General features: G+C 39.3%; 1 protein-coding gene across 2 annotated transcripts in view; it reads right to left on the bottom strand.

Annotated features, from left to right (window-relative positions):
• Window positions 1-23335, bottom strand: part of CAT (catalase) — a 31463-nt gene extending 8128 nt beyond the window's left edge. The window contains exons 1-9 of one of the 2 annotated variants that reach the window (XM_032770672.2): window positions 23118-23335; window positions 17714-17885; window positions 14744-14854; window positions 13143-13273; window positions 9541-9645; window positions 8175-8300; window positions 6040-6231; window positions 4161-4313; window positions 1964-2102 (exon numbers count right to left, since the gene is read on the bottom strand). In XM_032770672.2, the coding sequence (XP_032626563.1) occupies window positions 1964-2102; window positions 4161-4313; window positions 6040-6231; window positions 8175-8300; window positions 9541-9645; window positions 13143-13273; window positions 14744-14854; window positions 17714-17885; window positions 23118-23183 (1195 nt within the window). In that variant the 5' untranslated portion in view covers window positions 23184-23335. The remainder of the gene's footprint in view (window positions 1-1963; window positions 2103-4160; window positions 4314-6039; window positions 6232-8174; window positions 8301-9540; window positions 9646-13142; window positions 13274-14743; window positions 14855-17713; window positions 17886-23117) is intronic. The other variant, XM_032770673.2, reaches the window with a different exon arrangement.
• Window positions 23336-23960: the final 625 nt, after the last annotated feature.

Below are 23960 nucleotides of genomic sequence, written 5' to 3'. Positions count from 1 at the left end.
TAAACATGGAAAGGATGGAAGTAACTAATATCTTCTGTAAAATATTTCCCAATCAAATATTCTCCTTCAAATTTAAACCATGAAAACTTCAGAGTGTTTACATAGGAAATCAACTTCAAGAAGGATATTTCTAGAATTCTTTGTGTGGGTTTAAACTAAGGGTTTTCTTGGCAAAGAGGAGGAAGAGACTCATTTTTCCCCCCTTGGTTTATAGTTCTGGTAACACATCCTGTCAGAGTTCCTTCCTCACTCTGAACTCCGGGGTATAGATGTGGAGGCCCGCATGAAAGACTCTCTAAGCTTATTTTTTTTTTTACCAACTTAGGTTAAAAGCTTTCCCAAGGCACAAATTCCACCTTGTCCTTGAACAGTATGCTGCCACCACCAAGAGATTTAGACAAAGACTCAGGGAAAGGACCACTTGGGAGTCCTATTCCCCCAAGCCCTACACCCCCATTCCTAGGGAAGGCTTGAGAATAATATCCTCACCAATTGGTACAGGCGAACACAGCCTCAAACCCTTGGATCTTAAAAACAATGAAAAATCAAATCAGGTTCTTAAAAGAAGAATTTATTCAAAAAAAGATAAAAGAATCATCTCTGTAAAATCAAGATGGAAGATAACTTTACAGGGTAACAAAAAGATTCAAAACATAGAGGATTTCCCCTCCAGGAAAAACTTTAAAGTTACAAAAACAGGGATAAGTCTCCCTCTTAGCACAGGGAAAATTCACAAGCTGCAACAAAAGATAATTTAATGCATTTCCTTACTATTACTTACTATTTCTGCAATATTAGATGCTTAGTTCAGATATGGCTTCGGGAAATGTATTTTCCCTGCCTGGGTTCCTCGCTGACTCCGAGAGAACAAAAACAAAAACCTTTCCCCACAGATTTGAAAGCATCTTCTCCCCTTATTGGTCTTTTTTGTCAGGTGTCAACCAGGTTATCTGAGCTTCTTAACTCTTTACAGATAAGGAGGGATTTTATTAACAAGGCAGTATACTTAAAGGGGAAATGCGCATCTCTCTCTCTCTCTCTCACACACACACATCACACACCCACCCCGTGTGTGTCTCTGTCTGTGATGTCTCCTGTCCCTCCATTCATGCTGCCTTGTAGAGTGGAACAGTTAACCCTTGAGGGCTCAGCCAATTGCTAGTTCATCATTTAGCAGTAAGGGAAATATCCCACATTCTGACTCCTCCACCTCAACCAAGCTTCAATTATCACTGTGTATCAGTATTAAATTGTTTGTTTAAAACAGAGAGAGAGAGAGAGAGAGAGAGAGACTCTGTGTGTGTGTAAAATTTCTCTAGAACCTAACCCCCTCATTTACATTAATTCCTATGGGGAAATTGAATTCAATTAACATCATTTTGCTTCACATCGCATTTTTCAGGACTGTAACTACAATGGTAAGTGAGGAGTTACAGTAATTAAATAAGCAACTAAATATAAGCATGTAAGCTATTATATTCTCCAAGCATTGTATGTATGAAAACAATTGTAAGTAACATAAGAATAAATTATAACCATTTTTGTATCAATACTGAGGTCTATACCTACATCTCTATGCATAAATGATAAAAATTGATCAGATATTAACAATGATATGCACTTAAATATTATGGATCCATGACTGAAAATTTAGTAAAGTTCTTATTAAGGAGCAGCTTCTGCATACTTCTACTACACTTTAATTAGAAAAAAGGTAAACCTCGTTATTTAGAAAACAATCTATATGGAACTGAATATATTCAGTCTGTTTACTGCTACAAAGACACCGAAAAGAGTATTTTAGTGTTTCACTGCTCAGAGTAGTTTGTTTTCAACTACTCCTGCTAAGTGATAGGTCATTTCAGAACAAAATCAGCCTATCTTCAAGATTAAAACAAACAATTTTAATGACTCTATACATAATGCAAATATATTACTTTCTAAAAAGTATTTTTCAGGATACCTTGGTTGTCAGACACACACATAGGTCCATCTCTCTCATAGTTGGCCACACGAGTCCTATAGGGACAATTCACAGGTATTTGTAGGTAGTTGGGTCCTAAACGGTGTCGGTGAGTATCAGGATATGCGAAAAGACGACCCTAAAAAATCACAATGACGACATGTTGTATATTCAACATTTTTTATATTTAGTTAGAGTTTAAGGCCAGAAGGGACCACTAGGTGATCTAGTCTGAACTCCCATATATCACAGGCCACTACGCAGCACCCTCATGCTAAATCCAACAACCTAAATTAGACCAAAGTATTACAGATCACAGGAGACCAGGCTATTGTGTGTCACGGGCAGCGAATAGGAAGACTGAGGTGTACCAATGCCTGAAGTCTCCACAATGGCAGGGAAATTAAGTGAGATATACTCAGAAAATCCTGGAAAGTGACTAGCATCCTACCCCGCAGGAGATGACCAGAACCTCCCACGGTCACTGCCAACCTGACTGGGGGGAAATTTCCTTCCTAACTCCACATATGGCAATCAGTTTGACCCTGGGCATATTTTTCATGACTACCTTTTAAAACTAAACACTGAAATAAGCAGTTGTGTGAGGAAATGCACATTTTGCAACATGGAAATAATCATTTCATAATCCTTAATCCTCATATAGATAAAAAGTCAAAACAACAAGCTGTTCTGAACCTTCAATGATTCTTTCTGAAATTCTGTTTCTCTCTCATACCCCTCCCTTTATTTTTCTTTCATATTTCCATAACAACATTGCAGTGACTATTTTTTAAAAGAGGCTTTGAAGTAAGTAATGTGACATAAGCACAAGTGACTACTTATGTAATACTAGAAACAAATTGTTTACTACTTTATAGAAACAAATTAAAATCCCCACTGTAAACCAAACCATGAAGGGGCTGACAGAAGGAGCGATCAAAAGAATATCTGATCTGAAAATGGAAAGACTTGATATTAGCTCCACAACAATCACGTGAACTATTTACTATGGACTGCGCCTAGCCCAAAAACTTACTAGTCAGTTAAAGCCTTTAATCTCTTATTGTTTAACTAAATCACATCAATTTTGTAATTGATTAAACCAGTTTCCTTCCATTAAACCATGGAAACAGGTGACTCTTATAATCCCTATAGTTCTAGGAGTAAGTGTGTGTATTGAATGAAGTATCTGCAGAAAGTAGAAGCTTCCCAGAACTATGGTTTGGGAGAAAGAAGTTAACCTGCAAACCAGGTGAGAGAAGTGTACAAAAAACCTGTGCTCAGAAATCAGACATCTTTTAAATTATTCATAAATGAATTATAAATATTTATACTTGTAAAAGCATAAATATAGGCACACAGACTACTAGAAGTAGTATCAGCAGTTACTTAAAATGGACTTCCATTAATTTTAAAAATTTGGGGGCTTGTTTCTGAGAAATGACCACTGATTTTGCAACTGGTAATAAATGCAGGTGTATTTTACACCACCTGAAGTGCAGCTATACACCACTGATATCAGTGTAAGTGGCTGTAGACTGTAGCCATTCCAGGCTACACACTAATACTGTAATTAAATTACTTATTTCCAAATGCTTGAGACATATTGACTTGATTGTTCAACATTTAATTAAAAAGCCTGACTAAAGAGAGAGTAGGAGTTAAGAGGTGAATAAGATGATTAGAGGAAAATGAAAAGCTCAGCGTGACTCAGTGTAGAAATTAGGTTATCAAAGCGGATATGGAATTCACCAGTCCAAAAGAAGAGATCAGTACAGGGTAAAGTCATAAACATGAGATAATCAAAAGATGCTATATCGCCTATCAGGATATGTAACACCCACACTAATAAGAAAGCTTTAGGCATAAACACTAAAAAGTTAGGCTGATCCAACTACATTGCTCAGGGGTGTGAAAAATCCACATCTCTAAGTTGTTAAACCAACCTAATCCCTGGTATAGACGGCACTAGGTCAATGGAAGAATTTTTCTCTGGACCTAGCTACCATCTCTCGCTGAGGTGGCTTAAATATAGTGACATAAGAACCCTTTTGGTCGCTGTAATGGAGTATCTACACTGAAGTGCTGCAGCTGTGCCACTGAAGAGGTTTAAATGTAGACATAGCCTTACAAAGAGAAAATGCCATGTAGGAGATTTACTCTGTGTCAGAGTGATATACCAAGCTGCTCTGTTTACCTGTAACATTTTATCAGGGCTAGGTTCAATGCCTGGTGGCATGTTGCTTGGATCAAAGGCTATTTGTTCTACCTCTGCAAAATAATTGACAGGGTTCCTGTTCAAGACAAGTTTTCCCACAGGAATTAGAGGATAGGATTTGTGAGGCCAAACCTAGAAAACATAATACATACATTGTGATTACTACATGTTATAAAACACAGCAAGAAACCAGATTCAACTACTTAATGCAGTCATTGTGCCTAGATTTAATCTTGGTAATGAATGATATTGGGTGGTGGGGTTGGGGGGAAGTATACACTTTAAGAAACATAGTAGTACTTTCCATTACAAGATTTTGCTTTCAGCAGCTTATAAATTTGCCAATTAGTAACAATTTGGGTGGAAATTTTCCATGCTGGACCAGGCTGGATTTTTTTTTTTTTTTTTTAAACTAAAAGTACTTGAGCAAAAATAGTTTAACCACTTTCAAGAGGAACGTTAGATAAAAGCATGCAGGGCTTGCCAATGCTAACATTTTCCCCTACTGTTCTTTAAGCACTCTAGCATTGCCATACTTTGAAGCAAGAACTTGATGATTGGCAGAGGATTAGACCTGATATCAGAGAAGTACATTTTACTGTTCTCCAGGAAAACCCACCTAAATTTAGCTAAGTTATGAGGCTCTGAAAAAAAAAACCCTGCCATTTGAACATGCTCAGAAGAGCTTGTCAGAGCTTGCTGATACAATCACAGAACATGGTCCATCTATAAAAAGCAAGCTCCCAGGCCCCTACACAGCTTCCTATATGGTAGGTACAGAGATTATGCTTGAGTTGGGCCCCAGAAGCAGCAGTCATCCCATCCTTTTGGCCTCAGGGAAGTTGTGCTGAGCAAGAAAGAGACCATAAGTTCCAGTCTCAATTCCTCTTCCACTGACTGGAAGTGTTAATGCTTCGTACTGCAAAGTCATCATTATTGATGAAGGCTTCATGCTCCTATTTTACATGATAAAGTAACTGAGAGGCTGTTCAAGGTAGTTTCTATCAGAGTTGGGGAAAGAACTCAGGTTTCTAACATTGCAGAGCCAAGCCTGATCCAAACAGCAACACAGCCTTTCAAAAAGAACATTCCCAATCTACTAGATCACAGCCTTCCAGAGCCAATACCAGAAACCAAGATTCCCAGCTCCAAATATCTATTACCTACTTAATTGCATAATCCACTGGCAAACTGTATCACATTACCCTATGCTGTTTAATAGCCTCTCTCTGTTACCAGTTACTCCATCTCCAATGGTATTAGAGGTCTGTGGTATGGATCTAGAAATCCTGGGCTCAAATCCTACTCATTACCCCATTTTTTTTTTCCTTGGAGCAGGAGTGGAAGGTGGGACAGGAATAGTTCCACAGGAATGGAATTTGTCTCTTTTTGAAAGAAAACTGAAAACAAAGATCTAGGAAATTACACGTTAAGGTTGCAAAGTCAAGAACCCAAATGTTAGACAATTCCAGAATTAAGGTTGCTATGCGGCCCTATTTTGGCCCCATTGTCTGTATACATTATGATATGCTCTTTATTCACTTGATCACATTATCTGACTAAGATTCCCTCCTCATTCAGAGCACATAATGAATAGTGAATGAAGAGGGAGGTAGTAAAAAACAGGATATTCTTTTGTGTTTCAGGCATTAGACTGGGACCCAGGAGAGGAAGGTCTATTGTTGGTTCTGCCACCCACTTGTGAGATGTTAGGACATAATGCATATGTAGAAGGGGAAGGGGAGAATTAAGTTTGCACATACAACTTAATACTGGCATTTCCTCTCTGACTGCTTGACTTTGTAACTTTAGTATTTTTTTGTATATATGCACACATACACACACCATAGTTAGTTACCTTAGTTAGATCAAAAGGATTAAATGGGAACTTCTCTGCTTCTTCAAATGTCATAACCTGAATGTAGAAAGTCCAGGATGGATAGTTTCCATTGGCAATGGCATTATAAAGGTCACGCAATCCATAGTCAGGATCAGTGGAAGCCAATCTTCCTGCTTCTTCGACAGAAAGGTTTTTGATGCCCTGATCAGTCTAATAGTAATTAAATGAAGTGACACTCATTACCATTTGTAATTAAACAAAACTGGCTATGAAATACCGCAGGAATAAAAAAAAGAGCAAACTGAAGAACTATTAGACTGTTTGTATATTCCACTTTACATCTGAATTTCAGCAGGTAAATTAAATACCACTCCACAGTACAATCTGAACATTGTCCCCTTTCTTAATTTGAGCTCGGCAAGGTAACAGAATATTTTTAAAAATAATAAAATTAGGTAACTGCTTAATGTACTCTGTTTGGTACTAGAGGTCAGATTCTGTATTCCCTTTTATGCCACCCAAGAGGCATAGAAGGGGCATGAATGGAACAAAAACATCCCCTAGGGTATATCCTCTGAAAAAGAGGGCTTTCTACCCAGCTACACAAATCTACCCTCTCCTGTATAGGGTGTTTTGGGGGTGAACAGAGGGCAAGAGGAAAGCAGTCTTTGGTGTTGAAAGACTGATTAAAAGTATCTTCTTGAGAATGGTGCTTTTTATTTCTGGAATAATTTTCAGTGCTTAGAAACTGCATTCTCATTTCCTTGTGTTTTGGAGCAAAGAAAAAAGGCTCAGAGTTGCCTCAACAAAGCTAGGAAGAGCCCAAGGATTCAAAGGCCTACATCAACAGTAGAAAAAGGCAAGTTCTCAGGGAACCTCTTTTAGCTTTATATTGGGGAATCAATGCATCAGCTATAGTTTCTGGAGCCTTAATTAGCTTAAGATCCTAAGGACATTTCAGCACCCTCTTGGACAGGCTAGGCCCTAAAGCTCCCTTCTAACCTGGGGACAGGGGTCTGAGGGCTTTTGTTCCAAAGAGCTACCAAAACCAGAGCCCTTGACTTGAGGTCTTTGGCTTGTCTCCAACTGGAGCTACAACCACATTAGACTTAGTCTTATCTCTGGCAAGTTATGGTAAGAATTCAAAATCACTCAGGTGCTAATGACAGCCAGTCCAGACTTCGCATGTAACCCAGACCATGGATCTCAGACTGTTCTGCAGATTTTGCTGCTGAAACTTCAGCATTAGGAAGATCTGGAGCCTTGCTTGACTGTTTTTTTGGACTTTGGATGTGAAAGCCCAACACACCTCTCACCCCATCAGGAGATATGATTCTCCTAAGCAAAAAGAAAACTAGACGTAAGCACTGGACTCCAGAAAAATCCTGGATAAGAAGTGCATCTACTGAATCCCTCTCTGGACTATACCCTAGGCTGTATGAACCAAGGAACCAAGTGCATCACATGCACAAAATAGACTAAGATGCCATTTCTGAAATACACACAAAACCCCCAAAATCCTTACTATCCTAGAAATTATTCTTAGTACTTAAATATATATAAAAGAACTTTAAGGAAAATGAAGTGTGATAGGGTTGGGCATGGGTATATGTAGGATTCCTACATCTGCACTGAATGGCTGCAAGAAAGGTGTTCAGGACTGTTCCTCCCTTACACAACCCTCAGACCCAAAACCTATGGGGTCATAAGAGAGCTGCAGCAGACACAACCAGCATGGTTTTCCAGAAGGTTCCAGAAGCTCACTGTGTAAACACCTTGAATACCATAAGTGGTAACATACTAAGATCTTTGAAGAATCATCTCTGCTAATCACAGCATATGGGAAGCAGAGTGGAAATCAAAGCAGGGACAACCTGGCCCTTTATGTATGTTTAATGATGGATTGAAAAGATTCTTGTAATAACAGCCAGTAAAGCATACAGAAAAACCTTTTATAGATCTCTTAAATTCGACTAGTACTCTAATGCCTGTAAGATCTTTCCTGAATGAGACCTGCAAGATTATATAATATTCCCAAGATTTGCATACAAATTTGCAGAACCACCTATTGCAGAACATTTTGATCTATTATACTCCAATTTATAACGGTGGATTTGTATTTAGCACAAAGTAGGCGAACTTAAAACCAATACCTTAGCATGAAACTTGCAGTAAATGGCTTTGCCATGAGCATTAATCAGTTTAAAGGTATGAGATCCATATCCATTCATATGACGGTGCCCATCTGGAATACCACGATCACTGAACATGAAAGACACCTAAATAAAAAGCATAGTCCATTCTAGTAATTAATAAACTGATCCAATATAAAGTCATTAATCCATAAACAGCACATAGGCTCCTCTAATCAAAGGTATAAATGGAAATGGTCTTATACTGCAGACCATAATGACTGTTCATGTGCCAAGACCTGTTTGACTAATTTCGTGTTTGAAAACTTCTGAAACATAATCACAACAGCTCTAATAACTGGATCACTGAAGATGCTGAACATGCAATAAAGTTAAGTCTATATGAAATATTTAACAATGAAGTGAAAGATGGGAACCAACCTAATGTGTGATTACAATGATTTTTTTCAAGAGGAATAAGTTAGCTACTGTAGTTTTAGAGCTAACTGTGACAACTTTTCCAGCAAGCACCATATTTTGAACTTAAAAAAATAAAAAAAATAAAAAAAGTTAAAATCCTCAACAAACCAGTATTAGCAAAACCCTTCAAGGCAGAGTAATTCCATGCACAGCATTCAATAGCCACAGAAAATGCTGTTTGTTCTTGAATTTGGGGTTGCACAAAACCATTTAATATCAAGCACTTTTTCTTAAAGTTACTGAGCTTTTCATCTTTTACCAATGTTTACTTTTACACTAACATTCCAAATGTATACCACACTCTTTATTTACTGTTTTCTGACCATCACTGTTTCTGAAATTTATGATGTGTGCTGATATCAATCCCTAAACATTTAGGCAGAAGGAAAAATTACTGCTTTATACAGATTTAAAAGTATATCAGCATTATCTTCCCAGAAATATTTTTAATTTTTTGATGTTATTTTTCTTATACTTGGTTGACTAAACAGTAAGTCGTTGCTGTTTCTGAATGGTTCAGCTGCTTTAATTCAACAGTAGCATACTGATAGTCTTAAATTCTTTACTTTTGTGTTGGTCCGAGTAAAATACAGCTAAGAAAAATAAGGACACTAGATAATCACTTTAATCATTGGCTAACTTAACAGAAAATTTTAAAAAGTCCCAGAATCTAGTAGTTACAGTTTAACAGGTAGCTAAAAGTATATAATTTGAGTTTCACTGTATTTCGGTTAACTGTTAATAATTTAAGATTATTATATAGCCTTACTGGTCCAAAAAGATAATAGAAATTTCCAGACTGTCCAAGAAACTGAAATGTTAAAAAAACTGAACAAAACATGACTTAATATGCGAGTTCCCTGTTCATGGAAGAATAAGTTGAGTTCAAAATACAATAAGCTCCCACCTGGTGCAGAGATTCAGGGCGAAGGCTCCAGAAGTCCCATACCATGTCTGGATCCTTCAGATGAGTCTGAGGGTTCCTCTTTTGGCTATGTATAAAGGATGGAAACTAATTTCAAACAAAAACAAAATTAAGATGAATTTACTGGAATTAAAAGTTTGAAGATAGTCAGTTCTTGCAAAGTCCTCTACAATTATGCTCAGAGTCCCTTTATATACTACTAGCATTTCAAGAAAACAGATCACATAGTATCTTGATATATAGAACCGACTTCAGCCACAATAAATGGAATATGGCTCTTGACTTAAAGTATATTTTAAGCTACTGTGGGGCAGGTATGAAATCATCAGCACTTCAAGATGGTATTAGGAGTGACAGGTCAGAGTTAGAGGTGGGAGAAGCTGTAACAAAAGGAAAAAACAGAGCACTGAGGAGTTTTCAGCTTTGTCCAGATACTACCAACAAAACGATTATGTTAATTTCACCCTCAAGCCTGAACTGGTGAAATATTTATATGAACAAGAACCAGCTGCATGATGAGCCAGCTGGTTAAAAAGTCTGGAAGTTCTAAGGTCCTTATAGCCTGGAAGTCTCTACTGTGAGGCTGCCCTAGAGCTGCAAATCCTGGGAGTTAACCCCAGGACTACCTGGCCCTCAGCTCTGCAGCAGGGAATCTGGAAGCCCTGACAGCCCCAATTCAAGTTCCAGGTGCCCTCCTGAGGAAACCCCAGCTAGAGCTAAGGGCTTCCAAGGTTTTCAACATCACTACTTCATGGCAGGGAACCTGGAAACCCTGGCATAGCAAGGTTTTCCTGGAGTCACAGACCCTGGAAACCCTGAGGCAGTCCAGAGGGCTGAACTGCTGGAAGACCCTGGAAGCCCAGTTTCCCAAGCAGCTTGGTGGGGAAGCTGGCAGGGAACCAAGCAGGTTTCCGAAAGACATTTTGAGTTTGATTGCAGGCTAAAACAGATGCCAGTTAAAGCCATCATTTTATTGTGCCTTTGAGTTCCTCAATGTAGTCATGAGGGAACTTGGCAAGGAAACATGTCACCCTGCCTGTCTCATGCCAAAGTCATACCTAGCCACCAGGGCCAGACATAAGCCACTCGTAGCTGTAGCAATGCTGATGAGTAGGATTTCCACCCAAACAGGTTTAAGCATTTGGAGTCTTTGTCCTTCAGCGTACTCATTTGACTTTGACTTTTCAAGTATAGTTGAAATAACTAAAGGATCCGGTGTTCTGGTGTAGAAGTACTCAACCCCCACAGAGGGTACTTGGCACCTCTTCTCAATAGGTTTTGCTGCTGGGGATATAACAGCTGGCATCTGCCACAGAGATTTCACTGGATCTAGTAATCTCTCATTAATGGGGAGGATGATTCTGCAAGGACCAGAAGCTGATAGGATGTTGAATAGCTTGTGGGGCTTTTCTGAGATGACTGAAGTCTCGCTCTCTAGAGTCTCAGCAATCCACACAAGCAGCTCCTGGACAACTCTGACGTCTTCCAGTACTAGTGTCAAGCATATCACTTCATCTGGCAATGATGTGGAACTATGCCTAGGAGGCAAGACAAGGTGTTGATTTTGTGCCCCTGGATGCCATTCCTCTTGATATTTCAGTGTTGACAATCCAGCCAGGGAAGCTGCTGGAGCAAACTTCTCCCGCATGGTGGATATAGATTTCTCAGTGCCTGTGAAGGTAGACCCAAGACCCAAACAGGCCCATGGTGGCATCCCATATGGGTACAGGTGACTGGACCAATTCCAATCTTGGTTGCTGCTGGCCATTGGGGTCTGTAAAAGTCCATAGATCTCTTGGTGATGACACACCTGCAGACTTCAAAAGGGATGGTTCCCTGTATGACGACCGGGAAAAGCATGCCCAAGTGATAGTACGGAGTAAGAAGACCTTCTCGGGGAGCGGCACTAATGAATAAGATGCTTTTGGTATCTGTGGCGGTGGATATCTTGGCACCAGGATGTACCTGGTTCAACCCAAGCCTCCTCCCCCAAGGCTGGGGTCAATGCCACTGGGAGCACCTTTGTCACCGGGGTCAATGCTGGTAATCTGCTGCATTGCTGTCTTCTTCTCCCCAGTCCTGGATGCTGTGGGTTTCAAGAACTTATCAAGAAATGTTCTGCTTTACCAGTCCTTGTTGGAGGACATTGACCTTCTTCAGTTGCTCCAACCACCAAGGCAAGAGACTCCTTTCAATGCACAACTTCTACGCCTGAAATGTAGGTGTTTGCTTTGGTCCTGATGCCAATGCTGTCACCAGGTCTCTCTTTGGTGCCAACTGCTCCATAGTATTAAGAGTCATTTGTCTGTTCTATGGGATGCTAGATGATGCAGGATTGTCTATTAAGGAAGATTCTGGAGCTCCTTTCCTCTGGATCTGATGAGACCTTCATGGACTGCTCTAGAAGGTGGTGATACTGCTTAACAACGTAAAAGTCCTTGAGAAGCAGGATAAGTATACCAAGCATCTTCTCAGAATATGATATTTTCCAAGATGGAAGAGGCACCTATTGTGCCTGTCCTTAAAGATAATTATCTCATCACAGTATAGACAGGATGTGAAGCTCCTGCAGGTTTTGAGTCTGCCATTACAGAAATACTATATAGGGTGGGAGCATATAGAGGGGTGTCTGACCAAACAAGTCAAAACAGAAGATCATGCATAATTACGAAGATTTTTCACTATTAAGGAGTTTAGGCTGAGCAAAGAACCAGGAGGTTGGTCATCAGGTCTTCTTATGCTTTTATATGGGCACATAAGGAGACATGGGGCACATACATGTCTCCTATCTCACATGCATGAGGTGCAGTCAACCCTATATTGGGATGCATACTGGCACATATAAAAAGCATTTAAGACAAAGGGACAAAACTTACACTGGACCAAATTCTATGGTTTTAAATTAAGCAAGACTTCCACTGAACTCAGTGGGAGTTTTGCACAATTAAAGACTGCCAAATTTGGCCCTGATCGAGTGAACTATAGTGATATATTAGGCAATTATCTCCAATGTCTTAACTGAATTTGAAAGAGATAATAATCCTGCCCTCTCATTCAAAATAGGCCTGCATTTTACAAAAGTTTTAATGTCAATGTAACTACTTTACACATTTAAAAGACTATCCTCTTACCAAATAACAAAAATGGATAATGAGTAATGAGCAAGGTCTAAATTTGTTTCAACATTTAAACAGGTTACAGGAACTTTTCAAAAGTGAAAAAATTTTAAATGATCCAAATTCAAATGACAGGTGGAAAATATCTTACCCATTTTGACTCATACTAGTGATATTGATCACACAAAAAGTAAAAATACAAACGTATTAAATACTAAGCCTATTTACTAGCCATTCTGAAGTTATACAGATTGTTTCTTTAAATGCAAATAAGCTTAATTACTTCTCAAAGTAGCTTCATTTTCAGTCAAAAAATTTCAAATTTGTACTGAACTATCAGGGTACAATAAGATTTCAATGCCAATCTGTATTTTATGTTTCTCTGTACTCTTTCTTCACCACTTGTACAAGTCCTTGGACTTCTTTATCTCATCTGCTGAAACCACCTACACGTATGGTCTCACTCACCAGAATGGCATCACGGATAAAGAAGATGGGAGTGTTGTTGCCTACAAGATCCCAGATACCCTCTTCTGTGTAGAATTTCATTGCAAAGCCTCGAGGGTCACGAACTGTGTCAGCTGAACCAGACTCTCCAGCTAGAAGAAACGCATATATGTCAAGATGTGGGCGCATTCTTTTTAAACCTTATCCACACTGGAGAATTTTAGTATATTTCAGGCACCTGAATGCTTGTAACACATTGTAGACAAAGTGAGCAACGCGTCTGTAGATCCATGAATAACTCTTGTGCAACTGAATAAGTTATACCAACCTGACCTATTAGAAGTTTTTACACCAGAATTCCTTACATGTAGACAAGAGCTCCTAATTAACCCACTTTACTTCTGAAAAAGTATGTCTACACAGCAATTTATTACGCTTTAACTAATACGCCTTAGCTTCACACCACTAGTTAAATCGTTATGAATTTCCTGAGAGTCCATGGATAGACAAGCCCTATGATGCTATACAGACAGGAGAAAACTCATGTAAGCAGTGCTGAAAAAGCTCAGCAGCCTACTTTAGTACATGCTCTGTTCTGTCAGTAACTCAAATTGCCCCTCCAGATCCTAAGTGCAAATAAATGTTGCTCGGCTGCCAGAGCTTTGAACTACACGAGGAAGTCCACCAGGTTACTAAGATCTATAGACTCTTTACATTGTTCCAGAACACTCAAGAATCCTCATGATTTTACCATCTTCAAGATTTTAGAACAACTATCACAAAAGATGCAAAAACTTGTAACTATAAAAGTACTGCAAAATATAAACAGCTTTAGAACCTCCCACTTTCTAATAAAGCAGCAAAAAGTCCGGTGGCACCTTATAGACTAACAGATGTATTGGAGCATGAGCTTTTGTGGGTGAATATCCACTTCTTCGTATTCACCCACGAAAGCTCATGCTCCAATACATCTGTTAGTCTATAAGGTGGCACAGGACTCTTTGCTGCTTTTACAGATCCAGACTAACATGGCTATCCCTCTGATACTTGTCACTTTCTAATGACATAAAAAAGATTACATTTTCAGTCATATAATGTACAAGATATTGGCCTTTGAAGTCAATTGTAAAAAGCTGTAACTTATCCCTCTTTGGATTTGAGAAAGGATAGTTTATTTTATTTTACAGGAAGCTGTTTTGTTATGGTCCTCATTCCAATAATGAATTTATCCTCGCAACATTGCTGCCAGGTAAGAATGAAAAATAACGATAATTATTCTAATGGAGGACCAAGGCAGAAAGGTGTTAATCACAGCCTGCCCACATTCATAAAGAAAGCCTATGACAGAGCAAGGAATAGAACCAAAGTCTCCTGAAAATACCATACTTTCTCTTACACTTGGGAGGAAAAATGTCTATGGTAGACTGATGTTACATGAAATGGCAGCAGCTTAACACTACTCAAGATTTTAGAATAAATCTAGGGGGGAGAAGAGTAAGTTGGCAGAGGGCAAGCGAAGTGGTCAAAAGTACATGAAATTTTACACAATTCCACAATATATTACACTAGCAATTCTATACATGTTATATAAGAGGCCACACATAATAATTACACCACCTTACCGACAGTGGAGAATCGAATGGCTATTGGTGTTCTTTTTCCAATGTGCTCAAATACCTTTGCCTTACAATATTTGGTGATATCATGAGTCACTTCAAAATAGCCAAAAGCTCCTGAAAAAACAAAACAAAATTACTTGTATACATGATTGGATGAATAACTGTGAACAGCAAAGAGGCCAGATGACTTTGGTTAATATCAGGAGCACAACCAACGTACTGGATGTTGGAGAAGGGCAACTGTGGAGAAATAATTATGGCAGTTGGACAAAACTCATAACATTCTCTTCCACCTCAAGCCACCACTCTGCTGGCTTCTTTACTCTCCCCTTCTCTACCTCTAGATACTTTTACTTCTTTTGTAGCTTTCCCTCTTTCAATATTATGAAATGAACTTGTTGCTCACTGTATCTGTGTTTGCTGGGCTCTGAAGCTACACCTTCCAATTAGATTGCTCAATATTCTCTTATGCAGGAAACAGGTTCCTGATCCTAGTATGCAACCAGAGATATGGAGCATGTCAGACTTCACAAATCTTAACATACAGCATTTCAGTAGAGAATATTAGTGACTAGTGGCAGATACACCTAGGCTGGCATGCTGCTGTAAGCAGCAGAGGTTTCTGTGAGCCATCCATCCCAGAATCACAACAGAGCATCACATGACTATAAGACTTCCCTAGCATAAAATAAATCATAGCCTAGAAGTCTAAGTTTGACTTAGTATTCAACGTGAGTGATATTTTAAATGTATTTCCCCATTTATGTATATACAGTACGCTGGATATGTTTTTATAGTTGCAGGTTGTACATGATCTCAGATAATAAAGACAGGTAACTAAGGTCTTTGTTTAGTGTTCCGCAGCCTTGATAACTTGAGACACCTCAGAAGAGTTTGATAGGAAATGGAGGAGAAACAGCTAATGGAAGTTGTGGCAGTGTTATCAGCAGATGAGTTGGTGTACCTACCTATGAGGACATCCGTTCCACCAAAGACCTCATGTAAAGGCAAAAAGATGTAATCTTCTCATTTAGGAAGTGGGAGATTCTACACAGTAAGTTTTATTTTCCCCTCTCTAAAATTCTTATCTGTAATTTGACTGGTAAATTCCTCTACTCAAGAGCAAAATTCTGTCATGGGACAGGCAAAGTCTCATTTTATTAAGAAGCATAGCCTGTAACTTTCTACAGTTTCTGTAATACCACTTAACTTCACAAATATGGTAACTTCATACAACCTATGAAGCAATGATAATGGGTAACTAACAGCATGAAGGGAAAAAAATCTGCAGAGGGAAATTCCTGTCAAACTCTTAATGATACACTCATAATTGACCTGCCTTCATGGGAATTTGGGTCTATGAGAGTCTTTTTCTTTGGGGTTGATGACTTTTCTCCTCCTTTTCTGTTGCTGGATAATCTCTCTCATTCTAATAGTGCCAATACTGTGGCTTTTACCACAAAAGTCACACAAAAATTAGGGATTATAAATTAGAAGGGCTAATTACTAAATGCTCATCAGCTAATAATTTGCAGCTGTAGGTGGTATGGCATAACTAGCACCTATGATCCTAAGGATTCAGATAGCCATGTGAGTAAAGGGTATAAATACTTATGAATATATTTGTGCTGAATGAAAAGATAACCACAGTGAACCAGAACCTCAAAAGGTATTTAAATCAATGGAAGTTAGGAGCCTAAATACCTATGAAGATCTAGGTCAATATGCTTGTTGTCACTGACAACAATGTATGTTAGTGTTGTTAACAAAAACTCTTACCTATTGGTTTGAGGGAGGCACTTGTAGTTGATAGGGAAGGGATGTAGGGAAGGGGGCATCATTTCTGATTTCCAATTAGCAAAACAAGTTAAGAGTTAACTCTCATAAAATTAACTAGGGGATGAATAAACCTCAGCTTGAGACAAAAGCATCACTCCTGGACAGGTACTGTTGGGGAAAAGAGATCTTAGACATACGTGAGTACTCCTTTTATATGTTTTCATTTGCATGCACTGAAAGTTGAGTTTTACTTAATGAAACTTTCTATGTCCTTCACTAAAACTAGATACTTATTTTTATGAACCTTGAAAATCTACTAATCCTTCATGTTAATGCCATAAACACATGAGACTAATAAAAATAGCATGTTACATCATGTAAACTGAAAATATAATCCAAATTCTCAGACTGACACTAGAAATAAGTAATCAATGCTATTCTGACCATGAAACCTTGATCAAAAACAATCTATGAAAGGCTTACAGTTTTTGCTAGTCTCTCCCCTTTTATATGAGGCAACTTGATTACTCATTTTAAATACAGAAGTCTTATTAAAGCATAGATGATAGAGAAATTGTTCCTTTAAAAAGGAACACAGATGTGAATAAGAACATTTTTTACTGTTGCTAGTAAAAGTTTATTCAGATATGAAGTTACAGATTTTTTTTTTTAATAAGTTGTCCTAAAGGGTAATTGAACTGGTATTTATCTGCTTAGTAAACTATATAAGTACTGACATCTAATCATTCCCTAGGTAAACACTAGATCTGGTAATTAAAGGTTTTATTCCAGGACAGAATTTTGAGCAATTGTAAAACAAATGCCTCTACTCCTCTTACTTTAAATAACTAAATATAGACACCGAATTGGTGTCAGATTCTTAAGTCCTCTGAAAAGAGAAAACACAACACAAGTGTTTTGCAGGTCCCTGCAGGACTTTTCTTAGGAGGTAAGCTACTTTGCCTCCCCAGTTATTTCTCTCTGTCAAATGCGGGGGGGGGGCGCAACACCACTTTGTTTTCTCTGGCTAGAGTTCACACGCACACATCCCTGATAACAGGATTTGGCCTAATATTAATATCATACATCATGCCTTTTATTGCCTCATTACATAATCTTGATTGCAACATTAATTCACTGGCATTCTCTAGCAGACTTTTACACAGCTAAGGAACACATGCCTTTTAAACCCACCTGCTCCTTTGGCATGCACAACTCTCTCAGGAATCCTCTCTCTGTCAAAATGAGCCATCTCATCAGTGAAAACAACATCCTGAACAAGAAGAGGGCCCCGTGGCCCTACTGTCATGATGTTAAGTTTATCGCCTACTGGGATCCCAGCTCCAGTGGTCAAGGCATCTGGTTTCTAAATGCAAAAATGATTTTTAAGAAATCAAGTTACTACAATGGAAAAATTAAAATAAACTTCTATACCCTTTTAAGTGGTTAACCAAATAGAACTCAGTGAAAATAACTCTAATCATACAGACCTGTGGAATAAATAGTATGACTCCTGAGGGTACAGGAAAAACTGCTTTCTGCATCGAGGCACATTATTTAATGATAATGGTTACTGTAGGGGTATTAATAATTTTAAATGTAAAAAACAAAAACACTGAGTTAAAGTTTGATAGTTGTGTGAAGCTGGAAAAATACTACAAGGCATACAACTTATTGAATATAGTTTTTGTACTTCAATAACTAAAAGAACAAGCATTTAGAAGCAGATAAAACATGCTAACTTTCAAGAGTTTAACGTCAGTGGACTTAGAAATAACTAGTGTAACATTTTAAGCTTTGCATTTTTTTACATTGGAACTTGCAAAATAAGCAAGTGGTTTGGTTTTCAAACTTACAAAGTATTTTAATGATTAAATTCTTAAATGTAACTCTAGGAGTAATGGTATATGTTCTGCACCCCTCTTGCTCTCCTAATATGCTTTGTTTTAAAGAATGTTAATAATCTTTATAGATTTTTCCAAGTCATTCAAAATCCAGGAACTCTGCTGAAATGTTACTTCAGAGTTCCTTGCTAAGCTCTCATGCTTCACTCTAGAAGCCAAAAATACATTTGTACTATACTGGAATGATAACCCTCCTAGTAGTTAAAAGTCCACTCTTGCCCTCTTCTAGCCTCAATACTGAACAAGTAGTTCAGAATGCACTTCTGAAAGTCAGGCACTGAAATGCCATCAGCATTGACAATGTAACCAGTGTCTGACAGTGTCCAACAGCCTCTCTGTGCCCTCAAAATGAGATGGCTGATCCACTGGAGTGGACAGTCAATTAAGTTAAACATCTACTGCTACGAAGTGTGATCATGACTGCTATAGCAAAAGCAATCAAGTTTATTTGCTAGCTTAGGCAGCCTGACGTAAGTGTCTAAAGATGTGGTTTCTGCACTACAATGAATATGTAGGAAGCAAGGTGGAAGAGAGGCAGCAAAATCAGAACAATCTTGAAATCCTTAGTTGACTCTCTCTGTACACACCACCAGCCAGAATGCTATTTCAATAGCTACCACAAATCCACTACTTTTTGAGGACATGCACCTTTTGTATAACTGCATAAGAATGTTTTTCTTCGCTATCGCACTGCAGATCACTCTAAACTGTATTAATGTTTACAGCACTTGCTGTAACTTTTTAAACTGAGTGACTTTTCTACTCTCTCAGCTTCATTGACTGGTCTAACCATGGAAAAATTTGAAAGCTAAACCTTAAATGAGTTATTTAATCCCTCCTCATCTCACAAATAGTCATTTCATGTATGATAGAGTCGGGCAGTCTGAATATTTTCTTGACAGGATTTTGGGGCATATTTTAGAGTGACACACTCAAATTAACTCTACATGGATTAACCTTAAAAAGTTAAGTTTGATACATTCCATGCTGTTTGAAGGGCCTTTATTACTTATTTAAAGGTATTTGTTTGCTTCTGTAAGAGATCGTACTGCTCTTCTGATAAAATGGCATTTAGCTTTAGAATAGTTAAGTTCTGAAAGTTGGCCCCACATGACTAAGATTTTAAACACCTAGTTTATCTTGAAAAACATAATACTTGTGCATGCACAGAAACAAGTTTTTCATTATTCATTCCATAGATCAGAGGGTGGAGTTTGTTCTTTAGTTCTAAGTGGGAGGTGTTCTGTACAACAGGAACATTTATCCACGCTTCCCTGAAGGGGTCATTACTTGTAGTAGCAAGGTCCACAGATCTTTGATGGTCACAATTAGCCAAGGCAATAGTAGTCTTCTACCATAACCAGCACCACAGAATGTATTCAAGTCAATTCACTTGTGTATTAGCATAGATCAAAGTGAGGGATAAATGTGTAAATTGTGTTCAGATGTTTAAACTTCACGAAAACTAGTGGAATGTTACTTGTATTATTCTTACTTATCTATTTCTGTTATAATGTAACAGAAAACATTTACAGTGAGTATTGTAACTAAATAACCCATCAAACACAAATTAAACCTTGGGGAATGCAAATGAAAAGTAGTTTCTTAAAAGTAAGTGATCATTGTGTGTAATGATTGGAGCTCAAAAATTCAAAATGCATTCCTCTCTCTGTCATCAAAGGAAAAGCTCATGTGGATAAAGCCACCGTCAGCTTGCTTTTTATGTAGAGGGGCTAGAAATATGGATTCAAGAAATGATCCATCATCTTTGACTGTTTGGACTCTTACAAGGAAGCCTAGCAGATGCAAAGCAGAGATCCCAAAGACCATCTGGGTACCCTGAAAAGACTTCTTTGGAAAACTGACAGATTGTAAATCAAATGATGGCAGTGATGTAATAAACTATGACCTACTTATTAATATATTTTACCTGCTTTAACTGCTAACTCATTTCTTTTTCTTAGCTAATACACCTATAGTTAGTATACTATAGAACTGACTGCCAGTCTTGTCTCTGGTGAAAGGTCTGGAGTATCAATTGATCTGGGGTAAGTGGGTAGTCCCTTGGGACTGGGGGCAACTTGATAAGGATTGATTTTTGGGGAGGGGGGTTTCTCCCTAAATCCAGTTTGTCTGGGTGGCAAGATAGGCTGGAGAGCCTAAAGGACTGTCTGTGACTCCATAGCAAGACTGGTATAGTGATGAAAGAGTTCACATTTGTTACTTACTGGCTTGGTGAAATCCAATTATAGAATATACCACCAGTCTGAGGTGTCTGCCCTGTTTTCTGACAGTCTGATCTGAGACTGGCACTCAGAGTTTGAGACACTCCAGATAGCATGACAAATTCCTGCTCATCCAAACCCTACCACATTTTATCTAATTACCAGGCAGCAGACATGTACAAGTAAAACCCACAGCAATGCCCCTCTGCCATGTACATTGGCCAAACCGGACAGTCTCTGCGCAAAAGAATAAATGGACACAAATCTGACATCAGGAATCATAACATTCAAAAACCATTGGGAGAACACTTCAACCTCTCTAACCACTCAGTGACAGACTTGAAGGTGGCAATTTTGCAACAAAAAAACTTCAAAAACAGACTCCAAAGAGAGACTGCTTCACTAGAATTAATATGCAAATTAGATACAATTAACTCAGGCCTAAAAACAGAGATTGGGAATGGTTGGGTCATTACACTAACTGAATCTATTTCCCTATGTTAAGATGACCCATAGAAGGTGTGAGGAGAACTTAATTATCACTTCAAAAGTGGTTTGTTTGTTTTTTCTTCCTGCTGATGATAGCTCATCTCAATTGATTAAACTCTTCCTATTGGTATGCATACTTCCACCTTTTCATGTTTTCTGTATGTATAAATATCTCCTGTCTGTGTGTTCCATTCTGTGCATCCGAAGAAGTGAGCTGCAGCTCACAAAAGCTCATGCTGAAATAAATTTGTTAAGTCTCTAAGGTGCCACAAGTACTTCTTTTTAAAATTCTAAACTCTGAGAACATCTTTAGTTTCTATTCCAAGGTTCTGTTTTTACTAAAGGGTATAGGGCACCTTGTGGTAGCCCACTGTTTCATCAGTATGAATTTTACCCTAAATGTAAATAGCTTTTATCAGAGATGTCCACCTGCTCAACAGTGAATACTACAATACACAAATATAAATTTTTGTGAAGTGTATTAGTGATATCAGTGTGTTCATTTGTAATTATCTCCTCCATTTTTTATGAAATATCTTTTCATAACATTGGATCAAGTTCATATTAACTCAACTGAGCAAAGTGGGAGCTAAGCTACCTTTCAAATTAGTACTTTGTAAAAAACGAGTATTAAAATTCTTATACTCATCCGTATTGGGATATGTCTGAACACTTTCTTCTAACCTCTATTCTGTAATGATGGAACAAGGAGGAATCTGAAACCTATATTTTGATTTGGTTAGAGTGGGAGGTAAGTGACTAAAACCACCATAACTATTGCAGTACTCATTGACTTACAGAAATGTTTTAATAGTATGCATTTATACGATTAAAAGCACTATATAATGTGCGGTCACAATCTACTTTCAAGACAGATAAATGATAGAGCTTCCCTGTTGCATCCACCTGACATAGCATCTATTTTATTGCCTGTATAGGACTCTCAATCATACTTTTGCTTAAACTGAGGTATAAAACAATATGTCTAAGGCCAGACAAAACAAAGTCTTACTATATAAAGTGGTAGCAGCAGAATCTTAGGTCCTGATTTTTCAGAAATATAAAGTATCTGCAGCTACAGTGCACTTCAGTAAGTGTTTTGGGGTATTAACAGTTTGGAAAATCAGGTCTCAAACTACCATTGAGAGCAAGGGACTAGGAGGCTGCAATCTGGGGATTCTATTCCCAGCTCAGAGTCTCTGTACCTGTTTTGTCATCTGTAAAATGGAAATACCTCCTTCTAGATGACTTGTGAGACTGAAGGGTATGTCTACACTACAGTAGCACAGGTAGGGTGCTGTACCATCCCAGTGTAGCCATTTCAGTCAATGTAGTTAAGCCATTTCTCTGGCAGAACAGCTTTTTCCCCGGACCTAGCCACATCACAGCAGCTGGGGGTGCAAAACTGCCACAGGCCTCAGCAACGTGTCTAGGTCAATCTACTTTTTAAGAGTAAACTACGCCTAGGTCCTCTGACGCTGAAATGAAGTGCTCCGCCAAGGGGCAAAGTATCATCCTCTCCAGGGCCCGTGCGCAGCTCCCCATGGCTGCAGCCCAGCGAGCCCCAAGGGAGCCCCACTCCCGCAAGCACGCGGCATCGAATCAGTCAACCCGCGCCCCTCCCTGCGTGGTCGCCGCTCTCCCACCAAGCCCGTCGCTACCATCGCACCCGCCCCAAAGGTGGAATGTACCATCTCCCCGCCCGCTCCCCTCGCGCATAGTGGGAGCTACCATCTCGCGCACTCGTCCCCTCAGGAGGCAGCCACAGGCGCGCGCCCTGTTACCGTTAGCCTGCACGACGCGCAGGCTGGGGAAGGGGACGCTCTGGGATACCCCGGGGCGCGGCAGGGCGGGACAGCGCCAGGCGGGGAGCGAGGCCCCTCGGAAAGAGAAGACCCAGGCTCACGGGCCCCTCGTTGGCCCGCTTAAGGGGCTCCCTGAGCCGCGGGGACCCGAAGCACGGAACCCCTACTGGGGTACCTGAAAGCCTCGCTGATCCTGCCATTGCTTCAACTGGTCCTCGGCGTGATTCCGCCTGTCGGCCATTTCGTAGCTAAGCGACCCCTGCAGTGGAAGCGGTTCGTTAAGAAAGGGCTACTACCACCCTGCTCCCCTCTCCCTGCACTGAACTTCCCTCCGACTCGCAGCCGGAGAGCGCCGCCGCCACCTCCACTTTTCAGCTATGCCCGCCCCTCACTGCCTCATTGGTCAGCAGCCCTCCGACTTCTCCATCTCGAGTTCTGATTGGGTTCAGAATACGCCAATCACCAAAGGAAGGGGGGATGAAGTCAGGGGCACCTCGAGGAGCAAAGGGTAGTGTGCTCTGCTGTTTACTCCCAAGAATGTTTTTCGGAGTGCGCCCTCTTGTATTTCACCAGCCCACCCCAGCAGTCTGAAGTGTGCCAAAGGTCAGAGAAGGAAAACCAATGATGGGAGGACCCTAGTTCTCAATTTTGTTGGACTTTAGAATAGTTTCTGGCTTCTCCGTTGTTTTGTTTTATTCTTGGTCCTCAAAACCTTCCAGAGCTGAAAAATAAAGCGGAACAGAAAGGGGAAGGCGACACTGGGGAAACTCTAATGTGTATATATATTTATCAGGTAGCAAAAAAGCTATTTAGAGAGACAAGATGGGTGAGGTGATCTTTTATTGGATGAACTTCTTTTGGTAAGAGAGACCGGGTTTGGACTTTGCACAAAGCAAGGCTAAACACTGGAGAGTTAGGAATACCATTTTCACAGTTGCCTGTGTAGTCTGAATTCTATCCCTTTGTGCTTCTATTCTGTGCACTTAAGGAGGCAGGAGTACCTTGAAAAAAACATGAT

This window comes from Chelonoidis abingdonii, chromosome 4, assembly GCF_003597395.2.
Source record: "Chelonoidis abingdonii isolate Lonesome George chromosome 4, CheloAbing_2.0, whole genome shotgun sequence".
Lineage (NCBI taxonomy): Eukaryota > Metazoa > Chordata > Testudines > Testudinidae > Chelonoidis > Chelonoidis abingdonii.
Note: the sequence above shows the minus strand (reverse complement) of the source record. Positions and strands in the feature narration are given on the sequence as shown.